The sequence below is a fragment of the Mus pahari genome, chromosome 3 (assembly GCF_900095145.1).
Source record: "Mus pahari chromosome 3, PAHARI_EIJ_v1.1, whole genome shotgun sequence".
NCBI lineage: Eukaryota > Metazoa > Chordata > Mammalia > Rodentia > Muridae > Mus > Mus pahari.
In genome coordinates this window covers 163,833,308-163,848,291 of record NC_034592.1, presented here as the reverse complement: position 1 = coordinate 163,848,291, position 14,984 = coordinate 163,833,308, and the positions used below count along the sequence as shown (strand labels likewise).

The following is a 14,984-nucleotide window of genomic DNA, read 5'->3' as shown; positions in this document are numbered from 1 at the left end:
AAGAGAAGAGAAGAGAAGAGAAGAGAAGAGAAGAGAAGAGAAGAGAAGAGAAGAGAAGAGAAGAGAAGAGAAGAGAAGAGAAGAGAAGAGAAGAAGAGAAGAGCTCAGAAGATGGAAGAGAACAGGAGGCTTCCATGAGTTGTGATGTACCAGCAACAGGTGCCAGAGTGAAATACCTCCCTAGGAGGCCAGAGTGCTGGAGCAGGAATAACCCAGAGAATTTCAAACAGCAAGTATGTGGGAAGGGCAGTTGAGGTAGTAGCTGGATTAGTGTTGCAGATTTAGATTAGGGGTCCATCAAACTCATGGAGGCCTCTGTTTTCTCCATCTTCTCTGAGCTCCTCTCTCTCCTTCTCCTCTTCCTTCTCTTCATGGTCTACTTGCCACCCCCAGCCCAGTAACTAAAACTCCACCTCTCTCTATCCTCCCCACCCCCAGTAATGGGCTGCCACCAGTTTTATTTAAGCAGTAGTTTTAAATTGTGGAGCAAGTTTTACACAGCAAAGGCTGGTATACGTGAGAATTTGCTAGTCTTGGAGCAACCAGATCTTGGGGTACAGAATTTAGCATCTGAATACAATCAGCACCAAACCAACCCCCTACACCTCTAGACTTGGCCATAGGTAAACATCTTACTCTATCTCCCAAAGCTCAATGTTATAAAATAACTACTGAAGTCTATGGTTCTTTGTACTCAGGGACAGTAGAAATGATCTTGGAAAGACTTCCAGGGATTCATTGTGCATCCAAGAATTATAGATGAAGATTTCAAAGGAGAAATTAAAGTTATGGCCTATGTAAAAAGAGAGATGCAATTTAACACATGATAGGACTGCTCAGTAGCTATTGTTTCCCTACATCAAAGGCAATGCTGCTCTAGTAAAAATAACACAAGAAGGGCTAGAGAGATGACTCAGTGGTTAAGAGCATTGACTACTCTTCCAGAGGTCCTAAGTTCAACTGGATAGTTGGCTCACAACTATCTATCTGTAATGGGATTCGATGCCTTCTTCTGGTGTGTCTGAAGACAGCTACAGTGCACTCATATGTAAAAATAAATAAATAAATAAATAAATAAATAAATAAATAAATAAATAAATCTTAAAAATAAAAAGAGTATGAGAGTTTGGAAGTACTGGAAAATGTGTGTTCTGGCAAGCAGTTATTAATGATCAGAGCCCAAAATTTAAATTGCAATTAAATGGTATTAAAAAAGAAGGTTAGGTGGATATAGGAGTCATTGTATCATTTCACAAAAATCTTGGAATTCAGAATGGCCACTTCAAAAGGTTTATGCCCAGGTTTTAGGAATTGGAAAGTTATCTCAGATAAAATGAAGTGTGCAATGGGTTTAAGGTGTGGTATCAGAAGGTCAAAAATGAAAGTTAAAGCCTTATGTGGCTGGCATACCCATAAATTTACAACAGTGGGTACTCAAATTAATATTCCTGCAATCTCAGAGATAGCTCATGATGAGATAAGGGATGACTGGTAGATACTCCCGGGGAAGGTGTTGATATATGTCATCAAAAACACCTCCAGACTGTGACAACTGTTCAAACACAGGACATAGCAGGGATTGAGTTCCTAAATCTGTAAGAGGAACCACTGCTGAAATATCTACCTTAGGTCTTAAGGCCCTACCCTTGAAATGGTTGACTGACAAGGCTGTGTGGATAGAGCAATGGCTCTTAACTTGATCAGTTGGTACAAGAGCAGCTGGAGACTCAACATATAGAAGACTCTACCAGCCCATGGAATCCCCCTGTATTAAAAAAAATTTACAATTTTCTTTATAAAAAAGAAATCAGGAAAGCAGAGAATGTTGACAGATTTAAGAGCAGTTAATAGAGTAATTTAACTAATGGGTCTGTTACAGCCTTTACATTCTTTATTATCTAAGGCACTGTTTATGATAGCAATTAATTTAAAAGATTGCTTCTGCACCACCCCCTTGCATGAGCAGGATAGGGAAAGGTTTGCTTTTACTGTACCTATTTATAATAATGGTCATCTTGTAAGAAGGTATCAGTGGAAAGTTCTTCCACACAGAATAACAGTCCAACTATATATCAATATTTTATGCAACAACTGCAAGAAATAATTTGTAGGCAATCTCCTCAATCTGTTATTTTTATCATTACATGGATGACATTTTGTTGGCTGATTCTGATGAAGCTATTTTAGAGAAAATATTTAAGGAAATTCAAAGAATTCTGCTATGTTAGGGGTTAAAGATTGTTCCTGAAAAACTACAGGGAGGAGATTCTATTAACTATTTGGGTTATAAAATATGTCAACAAAAATTCAACCACAAAAGGTACAGATCAGAAGAAATCAGTTATATAATCTTTTTTTATCGCCTTTTTTTTAGTTATAAACTCTTAATGATTTTCAAAAATTAATGGAAGACATTAATTGGCTTTAGCCTACCCAAGATTTTCAAATGTTACAAGAAGATCCAGATTCAAACAGTTCAAGATGGTTAACGTTGAAGCAGAGAGAATTAACTCTGGTAGAAAAGAGATTGCAAGATGTATATGTTGATTGCATAGATTCCAAACTTGATTGTACTTTGGTTAGTTTGTCTTCAACTCATTTTCCTCCTGCACTCATTATGCTAAAGGAAGATAGTATTATGGAATGGATTTTTTTTTTAGCACATAAAAGTAAAAAAAAAAAAAAAGACTAAAGGTTTATATAGAAAAAGATTCTGATTTAATTATAAAAGGTAGAATAAGACTACATCAATTGTCAGGAACAGATCCGACAGAAATCGTAGTACCTTTTACTAATGCTGAGAATATGTTATTATGGGTAATCAGTGAAGCCAAGAGCTCATAGCAACTATTTGGGAGAAAGGAACAACAAATATCCTAAAAGCAAGTGTCCTCTGTTTATAAAAACTAATTGGATTCTCCCACATATTGTAAAAGGAACACCAATTCCTGAAGCACCTACATTCTATACTGAGAAAGACAGAATATAAGTCATACAAAATAAGCAAAGTAATTCACAGCCCATATACTTCAGTTCAAAAATCAGAGGTATACCCAGTTCTTATGGTATTACATTTTCTTGAATCTCTTACTATAATTACTGACTCTCAGTATGCAGAAAGAGACCTTTTGTATATAGAAACTGCTGAATTAATTCCTGATAACTCAGAATTAACCTTGTTATTTTTGCAACTGCGACAGGTAATCCAAAATAGAAACTTATCCATTAGAATTATATATCACTCACATTTGATCTCATACCAGCTTACCAGGTCTATTGGCACTAAGAAATGAAAAAAAATCAACCAGTTATTAATAGGAAATGTGTTATAGCCTTGACATTTCTATGTTGACAGTAAACATGGTTTACTATTTAAAGACAAAAAAATTCACCTGACAACAAGCCAAGGAAATTATAAAAAAATATCCTACTTGTTCTTATTTATTTATTTATTTATTATATGTAAGTACACTGTAGCTGTCTTCAGACATTCCAGAAGAGGGCATCAGATCTTGTTATGGATGGTTGTGAGCCATCATGTGGTTGCTGGGATTTGAACTCCGGACCTTCGGAAGAGCAGTTGGGTGTTCTTACCCACTGAGCCATCTCATCAGCAGCCTTTTTTTTTTTTTTTTTTTTTGAGACAGGGTTTCTCTGTATAGCCCTGGTTGTCCTGGAACTCATTTTGTAGACCAGGCTGGCCACGAACTCAGAAATCCACCTGCCTCTGCCTCCCAAGTGCTGGGATTAAAGGCGTGTGCTACCATGCCCAGCCCTACTTGTTCTTTTTATAAGTAAACTCCATTGCCCACTGGAAGTAACTTTAGGGGTACCCTCCAAAAAAGGCAAATGGATGTGTTTAAGTTTGCATATTTTGGAAAACTAAAGTTTGTACACCATACCATTGATACATATTCAGGCTTTCAATGGGCAACTGATTTGAGCCCTGAAAAGGATGATTCTGTAATTACACAGGTACTGGATGTAATAGCTATTATGGACTGTACAAATTAGGACTGACAATGCCCCAGTCTCCAGTATAGTGAAGCAATTCCTTGTGTATTATAATGTAAATTATAATATATATTACAAGTAGGCCATATAATCCTACAAAATAAGCGGTGGTAGAAAGATCTAATCACACCTTTAAAAATGCTCATAACGGGCTGGAGAGATGGCTCAGTGGTTAAGAGCATCATCTGCTCTTCTGAAGGTCCTGAATTCAATTCCCAGCAACCACATGGTGACTCACAACCATCTGTAATGGGATCTGATGCCCTCTTTTGGTGTGTCTGAAGACAGCTACAGTACACTCATATGTAAAAATAAACAAATAAATCCTTACAAAAATGCTTATAAAACAAAAAGGAAAAATAAAAACCCACATGGGGTGCTGGTGAGATGGCTCAACGGGTAAGAGCACCCGAGTGCTCTTCCAAAGGTGCAGAGTTCAAGTCCCAGCAACCACATGGTGGCTCTAAACCATCCTTAATGAGATCTGACTCCCTCTTCTGGAGTGTCTGAAGACAGCTACAGTGTACTTACATATAATAAATAAATAAAATCTTTAAAAAAAACCCCACATGGATAGACTAAATAGTGCTCTGTTAACTTTAAATTTTCTGAATGTTAATGAGAAAGGAACAACAGCAACTGAGAGACACTGAGTTATAGAAAAAAATGTGCAATCAAATCAGTCTACATAAAGGTTGTGTTAGAATGGGAGCATACAGAAATTTTGTACTGGGGGCACATATTTGCTAGTATTTCCACAGGAAATGAAAAGTTGTGGATATCATCAAAACTGATAAAGGTTAGAATTGAGCAGGAGAGGTCTCCTGAAAACCTTAGCTATTGACAGGAAAAATGTTTGTATCATTGTAAACGTCTGTTTATAATTTCCTACAGTGACAATTCTGGAATTTTGGTTTAAAAAACACAGAAATATAAGAATGTTTTCATTTTAATTCCTGGTGTGGGATATGAGGCTGCTTCAGATTGTCCACAGCAGCTGACTAGGATTTGCCTCATGCTCTGGCAGAGGCATGGTTTTGCCTGCTGCAGCAATCGTGTGACATTTGTTATTCTGGGGACTTTTCAGTGGGTATGTAAATGCCTGGAGAGATGGAGAGTTGTTGGTTGCAAAACCATGCTTCTTTAGAGCAAGAGGCAAATCACAGTCAGTTGCTGCATATCCCACACCTGGGATTAAAATGGACACGTTCTTGTAATTTATGGTTCTGTGTTTTTAGGGATCCAACACTAGCAAACAGGCACCAAGAAGAGAACAAGTAGATAGACATACTAGGGGCCACCAGAGGGAGAATACAAACTGGGCCTCATTATTCCATTTTATTTCTTTATGTGAAATCTGAACCAAATTGCTTAGTTTTCAGTATTAAGGGGAAGTTCTCAAGTATTTATTCTTAATACTCTTAGGATGTTTTTTGAAGCCTTGAGTTGTTTTTTTGTTTGTTTGTTTTAAGTCATGTGTATATGTATCTACGTGTGGGTATATGGACATGAACACAGGTGCCTGCAAGAGGCCAGAGGTGTTAGATCTCCAGGATGTAATTACAGTTGTGAGCTGCTAGATGTGGGTGCTGGAACCTGAAATCTAGTCCTCTGGAAGAGCATCAAATTCTATTAACCACTGAGTATCTCTCTAGTTCATGTACATGCTTTTAAAACAGGTTGTTATATAGCCTTGGCTGGCCTGGGACATATTATGTAAGACAGACTGGATGCTCAAACTAGCAGCAATCTTCCTGCCTCTCTCCTATGAGTGCTAGAATTACAGGTATTCACCACCATGTACAGCTTTTTCAAAACAAAAAGTAGTTTCACAGGACTAAATACCAAGGATTTGTCTCAAAAAACAAGCACACACTGGCTTCAACTAAATAGCCTTTCAAGAGTTTTATCAGACTGGAAATGTAGCTCAATGGCTAAATGCCTAGCTAGTATGTGTGAGGCTCTAAATTCAATTTCTAGTACTACAAACAGAAGTCAGGGGAGGGAGGAAAATCAATCTGTCTAGCCTCATGTTAAGATGAAGGGTAAGAGGCTTAAGAAATAGCTCATCAGTCAAGGCACTGGCTGCTTTTCTAGAAACCAGGGTTTGATTCCCAGCGTCTATCCATGGTTTATAACCATTTTATAACTTCAGTCTCAGGAGAACCATCCTCCAGCCTCCACAGGTACTGTAGACACGTGGTATACATATGCATACAAGCAAACCCACACATACACAGACAAATTAAAAAGACAAGCCAGGTAGTGGTTGTGTACACCTTTAATCCCAGCATTCAAGAGGTAGAGGCAGGCAGATCTGAGTTGGAGGTCAGCGTGGTGTACAGAGCAAGTTCCAGAACAGCTAGGGATACACAGAGAAACTCTGTCTCCAAGTCGTAATGGTTGGGTTACCTACACAGCAAGTTCTAGGCCAGCCAGTGGTACAGAGTGAGGCAGCAAGGAAGGAAAGAAAAGAAAAAGTGATCAAGGACACAAAAGGTTCCACCCATCAGACAGGGTGCAGATCAGACAAGGAGGGACCTGGTCAGACCTGAGGGACTTCATGGTCAAGGTGTCTTCTTTCACTCTAATAGAAGTGTTTGGGGCTCAGTCTCACGCTGGTACTGCTGTAAACAGGGACCTCATTCCAGTCTTTAAATGGCACCCCAGGAACACATAGATTTTGTAGTAGCCCAGGACTGAACCCTCATCACAGTACTGGGGGAAACACAGACACCAAACAAAAGGACATGAGAACTTGAACTCATTATTCTAGGCCACACTTGCTTTTACTCTGCTGTCAGGTGTGCATGCATGTGTGTACAGAGAAACTCACAATTCCCACCCACCCCATCCCCGCCGGACCATGACATCTGGAGGGCCAGATGGTTAAGACACAGCAGGATGGATCCTATCAAGAAATGCTAGAGCATAAACTGGGCCAATAACAGCTAGGAGCTGTTCTTTTACCAGTCATTACACACCCAGGAAGACTATATAGACCACATCTCTCAGAAATATAAAGGGCCAGGACAAACAGTAGACAGAGATAAAGCTACCTAGTTGAGTAAGAGCTGAGCTATCTAGATGCCCTCTACACTATGCATTTCTCTTAAGCTTTTAATTCAGGACAGAAGCATGTTGTGTGGTCAAGGTCTCACTCTCAGAATCAACAAGTGCCACATATGCCAGAACCAGTTTCATGTAGCCCCCATCGTGTGCTGCCCCAGATCTTGTTCACACTGCACTGGAAATAGGGCCAGCCCAAATACTCACTACAAAAGTATGAGCAACTATATATGAAGAACAGCAGGGAAGCTTCTAGAAGCTACAAGTAGAAGCTAGAGATGTGTCAAGTCAGGAAGATGAAGAAACAGCGGATGAAGTCATAATCCAGTGGCTTGGTTTGGCCATCAAGACCAGAGGGCATGGTTGCTTGCTCTGAAGTAAAAAGCCAGAGCTGTTAGGCAAGAATTCAACCACTAAGGGGCCAGACACACTGTGAGGGCTCCAGCAACCCTTGGCTTAGACTATTTAACAGGTCTGTTCATGTCCCACCTCCCCCAAGGACCATGTAGCCTAGGCTGTCCTGGAACTTGCTATGTAGACTTGCAGACCAGGCTGGCCTACAAGTCACAGAAATCTACTTGCCTTAGCAGGAATTAAAGGTGCAAGGGACTAACAGGTGCTTTCCATCATTCTAGTCATGAGATTCAGAAATGAGGTATCAGAACTGAGAGGGAGGGGGTACTCACAGCTGGACCAGGAAATGAGGGTCAGCCCAAAAGGGACCCAGCAGGGGTCAACATCAGGTGCCATTTCAGTGCCAAATTCACAAATGACATTTGGCAGGAAATCACTAATAAGACACTTATCTGGTCTGCAGTGAAAACATTTATTATACAACAGCTATCTTTACTTAAGGTCAACATTTAGACAGCTCACCATTCGGAACCACCATGGCTTTCAGCTTGGTCCTTGGAGGAACATCAGTCAGCCTGAACTGACAGCAGCTTGTACCCTGCTGTAAACAAGTCTTTAGCAGTGGGTAAACTTAGCACAGGCTTTACATGCTCTTGCTTTTAGCTCTTTCCCCAACTTGGAATTGAGACACTTTCCTAGAAAACATATCAAAAGCACACCCTATGGGGCACCTGCCCAGGCCCTTCCTTGGCAGCAGACTCCAACTAGGCTCTCCTTTCCATGCACCCAGATTACTGACTTTTATCCGGTACTCATAAAACTAGTCTTAGTTTTCAAGAGAGAGGAGTTTCTAGTCATGTCCTAGACCCTCATATCCTTGAAGGTCAGGCAACCTTCACACGGTTCCCAGGGATATATTTGATATGGTCATCCTTTTATCCACATATATATCTGAAGCCGATGCTGGCAGGGTTTATGCATTCAGGTCCATGTATCTATGTACGCAATAAACTTAGGGTTTCCTTTTGTGTTTTGCAAGGAGACCCTACCCCTGCCCAACACTTCAAGAAACCACAGGCTGTTTTGGAGCTGACTTTTATTGTACTTGTTGCTTTGCCACCAAACAGAGGCATGACAGGCCTGCTGTGTGATATATACATATACACATATGTACACACACTGACACACACCACAACCCACACTCACAGCATGTGATAACACACACTGTGCTTGTAAGGACAGTAAAGACATAGATTTTGCCACTTCCATAGGAGGATAATTCAACCAAACTAAAAAGGAACAAGCCAGTGCTGGGACACATGGGTTCACAGTTCAAAATACTGGAAAAAAAATAAGATCAGTCACGGTTTATACTGTTCACAGCTGTCCCTCAATAAAATGTGCACTGAAGGCCAAAGTAGGATGCTCATGGCCCACCGGTTCTCTGTACTACAGCACCCACACCCTCCAGGGACAGCTTGAATGATTACGTCACTATCTCTGGAGACTACCAGCTGCAACACTGGCACCTCCTTTACACAAGGTTCGCCTGTAATAGAAACCATGGGTCAGCAGGACAATGGGTACTGACTGATATTAAATCTTGACATCTGAAAAGAGACTTTGAGATTCAGGAACAAATCCAGCAAGTAACTTGGGAAAAAAGTTGCCTAACCACAGAAAGCACTGGTTTCTTTCTTTTGTTTTTTCTTAAGACAGGATTTCTTTGTGTGTAGCCCTGGCTGTCCTGGAACTAGTTCTGTAGACCAGGCTCAGTGAGCCGCCCGCCTCTGCTTCCCAAGTGCTGGGATTAAAGGCATCTGCCACCATCACCCAGTCTGGTTTTTCCCCATTGGGTACTGGCTGTATTAACTGAACATTAGAAGGGTAGGAAAGGTCATAAACATTGCACAGAATCATCTAAAGTAATCTTAAAATACAGTCAAAAGGAAGACAAGGAAAGACATCACTGGGCACAAACAGAAATCTACACTCCAGCAGCCTTGGTAGATGGGTCCCCCAGGGTCTCTCCCAACTACTTTCTGTAGGTCAGAAGTGGTCAGTTTCTGGTCCTGAAGGGGTATCCACTGCACAGAATGAACTTCCATGCACAGATTCCAGCACTCTCTTGGCAACACACCACAGTACCATCTACATTGCCTACCAGTATAGGAGTTAGGGGAGTGTGTGTGTTTCTCTATATATTTAATATTTATATTTGGACAAGAATAGTCAGACTGATCCTGAGACTCACCAGTTCTTAGCTTAGGGCAAATGAAATCAAGGAGACCTTAGATCAACATAGTAAAACCCTGCAAGGGAGTCTGCACAGGGATAGGTTAGGAAACTTACTGGTCCCGGCAATCACTATTATTACTTTGAAACTGTTCTACATATGGAGGGTTTCAAGTTCAACATGATTTATTTAGCTTTACGAATTCCAAAAGACACTAGGTTCAGAACTTCTGTGCTCTCACCCTAACAGCACCACAAGTTCCAGTTCAGGACCTAGCTCACTAGGATGTAAGGGAGAAGGCCACAGAGCTGCATGCAGGAGAGATGTGCTACCAGATTGCAACCAATCATCTACAACTCTGGACCTGGTTCCTGGTCATTGTGGGAAAAGGGCACCAAGACTAGTGTACTGGGCCCAGCACCCTAGGTTGCCCAGTGACTTCTTTTTCCTTTGTTCCAAATATGGGCCAAGTAATGGATTTCTCATTCTTCTTTTAGGTTGTTTTATTTGAGTCAGGGTCTTACTGTGTAAGCCCAGACTGGTCTACAACTCAAGGTCCTCCTACCTCAGTCTCCCTAGTGCTGGCGCTATAGGGATGTCCCACTACATCTAGACATAGGTCTGATGTTTACAAATTACTTTTAACTGAGCATGTTAGTGACTATCCCATAACAAATCCATGGGAGGATCTTGGCTCATGTAGCTCTGCTGTAGGGTCAACTGGGAACCCTGGCATCAGTGTCTCCCAGGATCTGGATGGGTTCCCTCGATCACTGCCATGTTTGTCCTCACAGTGCTGCCTCTTCTTGTAACTTCCTGACAACCTGATCTGGTCCTGAAGGCCCTGGTGAGCTGGGGCCAGGAGGTGGACGGGGTGGGCTTCAGAAACACATGGTGGTTTGTCTGGGCCACTGAGCCACCACATGAGCCTTCTCCTTCTTCATCTGTTCTGGAAATGCAGATGGGCAGCAGCAGCCAACGGGAAGGTTCTGGAGGAACCTGGCTCATTGAAGTCTGGTACAACTATCTGGCTAACTGTAAAAGGGTAGGGTGGCTCCAAATCTCTGGTAACCACATTTTTCAACTCTACCCAACATGGTACCCTAGAACCAAGACTGGAATACTGACTGGAGAGAGGTTTACAAAGGAATTCTGTGGCCTGGAGCTGGCCTCCCAGGTTGAGTGACTACTGCCATAGCTTCCCAAGAAGCCAACCCTTCTGAGCCAGGAGCACCAGGGTCCAGCCACCTGCTCCAGGAACCCAACACTCCAGCTCTGCCAGAGGCATTGATGGTGACAGGTGGAAGTGAAGGTAAGCAGGGGATGGAGCACTGGCAAGCACAGGGAGGAGGTTCTGGAGCCTGGGCACTCAAGCTCTGTATAAGCAGCTACATGCCACCCACAACTGGACTCGAGAGACTTTCTGACTATGACTAAAGTGGCAGGTGCTGCCATTTGTGGTTCTTAAAAGTCCAAAAAAGATTAAAAGGTTGCCTTGAAGGAATGTGGAAGATGACCCAGGAATGAGGGAAGGAGGCTGTGGCCCCGTCAATCCAGCTTTTGACCTGGAAAGGTGCAGAACAGAGACAAATGATTTCCCACACACCAGCAAGAGACATGCCTCCAATGATAGGATTTCAGTGTACAAGGCCAGGAGACCCACGATAGTGCCATTACACAGAGTGTGCTCCCACTTTCAGAAGGGGCATACCTGCACTCTCCATAGCAGATCTAACAGGAAAACTGTCACGAGGCCGAGTGAGATGATGCAGAGACCCTATGAAAGCTTCCCAACACGAACACCGTGCAAACGACTGATGCTGGTGGTGCCTGGAAGACAGGGCCCAGTCCCCTCCTTTGCAGGTGAAATCAGAGCCCTGTCTGCAGCCTTGAGGATGAGATCAGAGCCATGGACTAGACCATATCACAGGACACAGAGGCCAACAAGGAGATGTAGCTCCAGGTGCTTACCTGACTCCTGTAAGCACAAGGAGACAGCTGAACCTTCACTGGACCCACTTGGCTGAAAACCCAAAAAAGCACTACCATCCAGTTAATTCAGCCCAGCTTCAGCATGTCCACAACACAGACATTGAACATAATCCATACATGCTATTAAAAAAGGGATAAAACAGAAGAAGACCGTAGCTACACTGCTTTAAATACTGCATGCTACGCACTTCATGTATCAAGGGTTGACAGATGGGTGGACTTAGAGGAGGTGGGAGTGGCCTGACCAGCCACAGCAGGTCAGGTTGACGCTGCCTTTCCTCCCATCTCAGTGACTACAGTTCGTGATTCTAAGGTTGCAGCGGCCAGATGCTGATTCATCCTCTAATCACAGCCTCTCCTGAATTTAGTTGAACCCGTCGGTATGATAGCTGGGGTGGGAGTCAGCTGTCAGCTGGGTGGTCTCTGTGGCAGATGCTGGCTGTATGACGATCGGTGTGTCTGTAGCCTCTGAAAAGTAAGCAGACAACCTCATCGCACAAGGGCAGCAGCGGTATTGTGTACCCATCGACATGGTCCTTGCATCACATCATTCAGTCGCCTGGACAGACACTCAGGGGAGAGGCTACTTGCTGACCTCCACCCAACACACTTTCCTCAGTGGACTCAGGTAACACCAGCCCCCGGCCCTCCCCACCTGCCTGCCTCCCACCCCACCTTTGGTCCCTCAGATCTACGGCTACCAGTTCATGGGCAGGAACAGCTCCCTGCACCTGCTTTACCTCAAGTGTCCACGTTCACACCTCAACAGTCCCAGATGCCACCACAAACACTCTCGGCACAGTGTCAGTGCCCTCCTGTTTGACAAGACAGTTGACACCGTTCAGGGCCAGTGCTGGCTCCACCCCACACACTCTCAAGGTCCTGGGCTGCACACTCACCCCTTTCATCAGACTGCAGCTGTGCCTCCAAGTCTTCGGGGGATACGTAGAATTCTGTCTCCTCACCCTCAGGTGCCTTGGGCTTGCATTTCCCACAGCAGCAGTTAAAGCAACAGCACAAACAGCAGCAGCAGTAGCAGCAGGTGAGGAGGCCACAGACAACAAACAGCGCCTGGGAGAGAGAATACTGACTGGCACTATGGGGCCTCAAGGGCCCATAGGCCATACCACAAGACCCTCCCTGGAGAAGACAGGTCAAGAGCTGCAGTATATACAACTAATGCTAAGGGTATATCTTTCAGGAAAAGTTTGTAGACAAGAGAGAACTTGCAGGGTGAAAACAGGAGAAGCAGAAGTAATAAAAAGTAATTTGTAAAGATGGAACTGAACACAAGCCATGAGGTTTTCCTAGTCTGACTACCTCCCTAGAAACAGAAAAGTGTAACTTCCCCTTTTCTCTTCTATTTCTCTTTTACTCAAACGTCAGCCAGAACCTAAGTATGCTTTCTGCTTTGCAGCTCAAAGCAAGGCACTTTCGACTTCCTTTCTCTGAAGCCCCACTCCAGTGCAGCTGACCTTCCACACCAAACTCAAATGGCATGGTTCTCTTCTTTAGTTTCCACTTATAAACATCTCTAATGGACTTCTCTCTAAAACTATAAAGATTGAAGACTAACCAGTAAAAACCCCAAATCACAAAATCAGGTTACCTAAACCTAAGAACTACAGGATAATTTACTCTGACTTTGTATAAGGCTGACAGATGAGGGGAGCAAAAGGGCTATTAAATAAACGAATGGTGTTAAGTCAAGAGTTTCTAAAGTAAGATTTTAAGTCTCCCATGCTAACTAAAAGTCCGCCCACACATATCTCCATCTTTTCAGTAAGTTGGGACCATGCATCAGAGACTACCACGTTGATGCAATCGGTTCTGCTCCATGCGTGCTGTGTGCTGTGCTCGCCATGAAGAAGCCAGTGTAACAGCTGCAGAACACAGAAGACAGCCCCAGGCCAGGAAGCACACCAAGGGACTGAAGGAACAGGTCTTTCAACATCTGTAGTCCTACTATGAACTAGAATTCTCAATGCCTCCAGTGTGGCAGCTCACCTTGGCCCACCAGCTGGAGAGTACGAAGTAGGTGTTGACGTTCTCCTCCCCAAACTGCTCAGCCACATAGAGCCCCAGCGAGCCATACTTGTCATAAATGTTTCTTTTCGTGGCATCTGTCAGGATGGCGTGTGCGTTGTTAATCTCCTTAAACTTGTCTGCAGCCTCTGGGTTATCAGGGTTCTTGTCAGGGTGATACTTCAGGGCCAGCTTCCTGTAACCAAAACCATTTCCTGGCTCTACCTTGGTCTTACATTTCTCATTTGTCCACCAGAGTCCAGGGGAAGATACACTTACCCATTAGCATCTCATTTGTCAACGTTCCAGAGATCTGGCTCATCAGAGTCAAAAGAAGTCTCTAACTGCTTTAGAATAATCCTTTCTACTAGGAAATACCCACAAAGGGGAGTCCTGGGGTACTAAGAAAGGGTAGGGCACACCTTATAGCACTCACTCCTACCAACCCCCAGTGTCCTGGCATGCTAATTGCACATTTGAAGAAGGTGATGGCAGAGAAAAGTATAATATGGATAATTTAGGACAATACAAGTAAAGGACCCCAAGAGTATCTGAAGTGAAAATATCCCACCCCCTTTCTGGGTTACTGTATCATATTACACCTAAGAGAAACATTCTTCAAGTCCAGTCAAACAGCAATGACAAGATTAAAAACAAACAAACAAACAAACCCCCCCCNNAAAAAAAAAACAAAAAACCCCATCACTGTTTTAAAATATAGCATTTAGCACTTTAAACACTCTGTCCATGCCCAGGGTTCAAATCTTGACCCTGTGGCGGTCTGGGGAGGGCTGGCAATATCCTTTAAGTGTGTTTACTTTTTGGTGCTAGAGAAGACCAGTGTAACTTTTTTTTGTTGTTTGAGAAAGGGTCTGTCTACATAATCCTGGCTATTCTAGAATTCACTACATAGACCAGGCGGGCCTCACTCACAGATATCCTTCTTCTTTTTTTTTTTTTTTAGAATTATTTTTTTAAAGATTTATTTATTATATGTAAGTACACTGTAGCTGCCTTCAGACACTCCAGAAGAGGGCGCCAGATCTCGTTACGGATGGTTGTGAGCCACCATGTGGTTGCTGGGATTTGAACTCAGGACCTTCGGAAGAGCAGTCAGGTGCTCTAACGTGCTGAGCCATCTCACCAGCCCCCCACAGATATCCTTCTGTCTCTGCATCCCAAGTCTGAGGAATAAAACTATGAACATAAGGATAAAATGCAACTGTTAAAGAGCCTGTCAAGGCCGGGCATGGTGGCGCACGCCTTTAATCCCAGCACTAGGGAGGCAGAGGCA

General features: G+C 43.1%; 1 protein-coding gene across 4 annotated transcripts in view; it reads right to left on the bottom strand.

Annotated features, from left to right (window-relative positions):
* Positions 1 to 9,130: 9,130 nt before the first annotated feature.
* The window catches only part of Dnajc5 (DnaJ heat shock protein family (Hsp40) member C5), a 34,086-nt gene continuing 28,232 nt past the window's right edge, over positions 9,131 to 14,984 (bottom strand). Inside the window, exons 3-6 of one of the 4 annotated variants that reach the window (XR_003843448.1) lie at positions 13,673 to 13,886; positions 12,565 to 12,736; positions 11,385 to 12,133; positions 9,362 to 11,238 (exon numbers count right to left, since the gene is read on the bottom strand). Coding sequence is in view for 2 of the 4 variants with exons in the window: in XM_021193819.2 (XP_021049478.1) it covers positions 12,030 to 12,133; positions 12,565 to 12,736; positions 13,673 to 13,886 (490 nt within the window). In the remaining 2 variants the exon portion in view is untranslated. Of the gene's footprint in view, positions 12,134 to 12,405; positions 12,481 to 12,564; positions 12,737 to 13,672; positions 13,887 to 14,984 lie in introns of all 4 variants that reach the window. The other 3 variants (XR_002380374.2, XM_021193819.2, XM_029536159.1) reach the window with 3 other exon arrangements.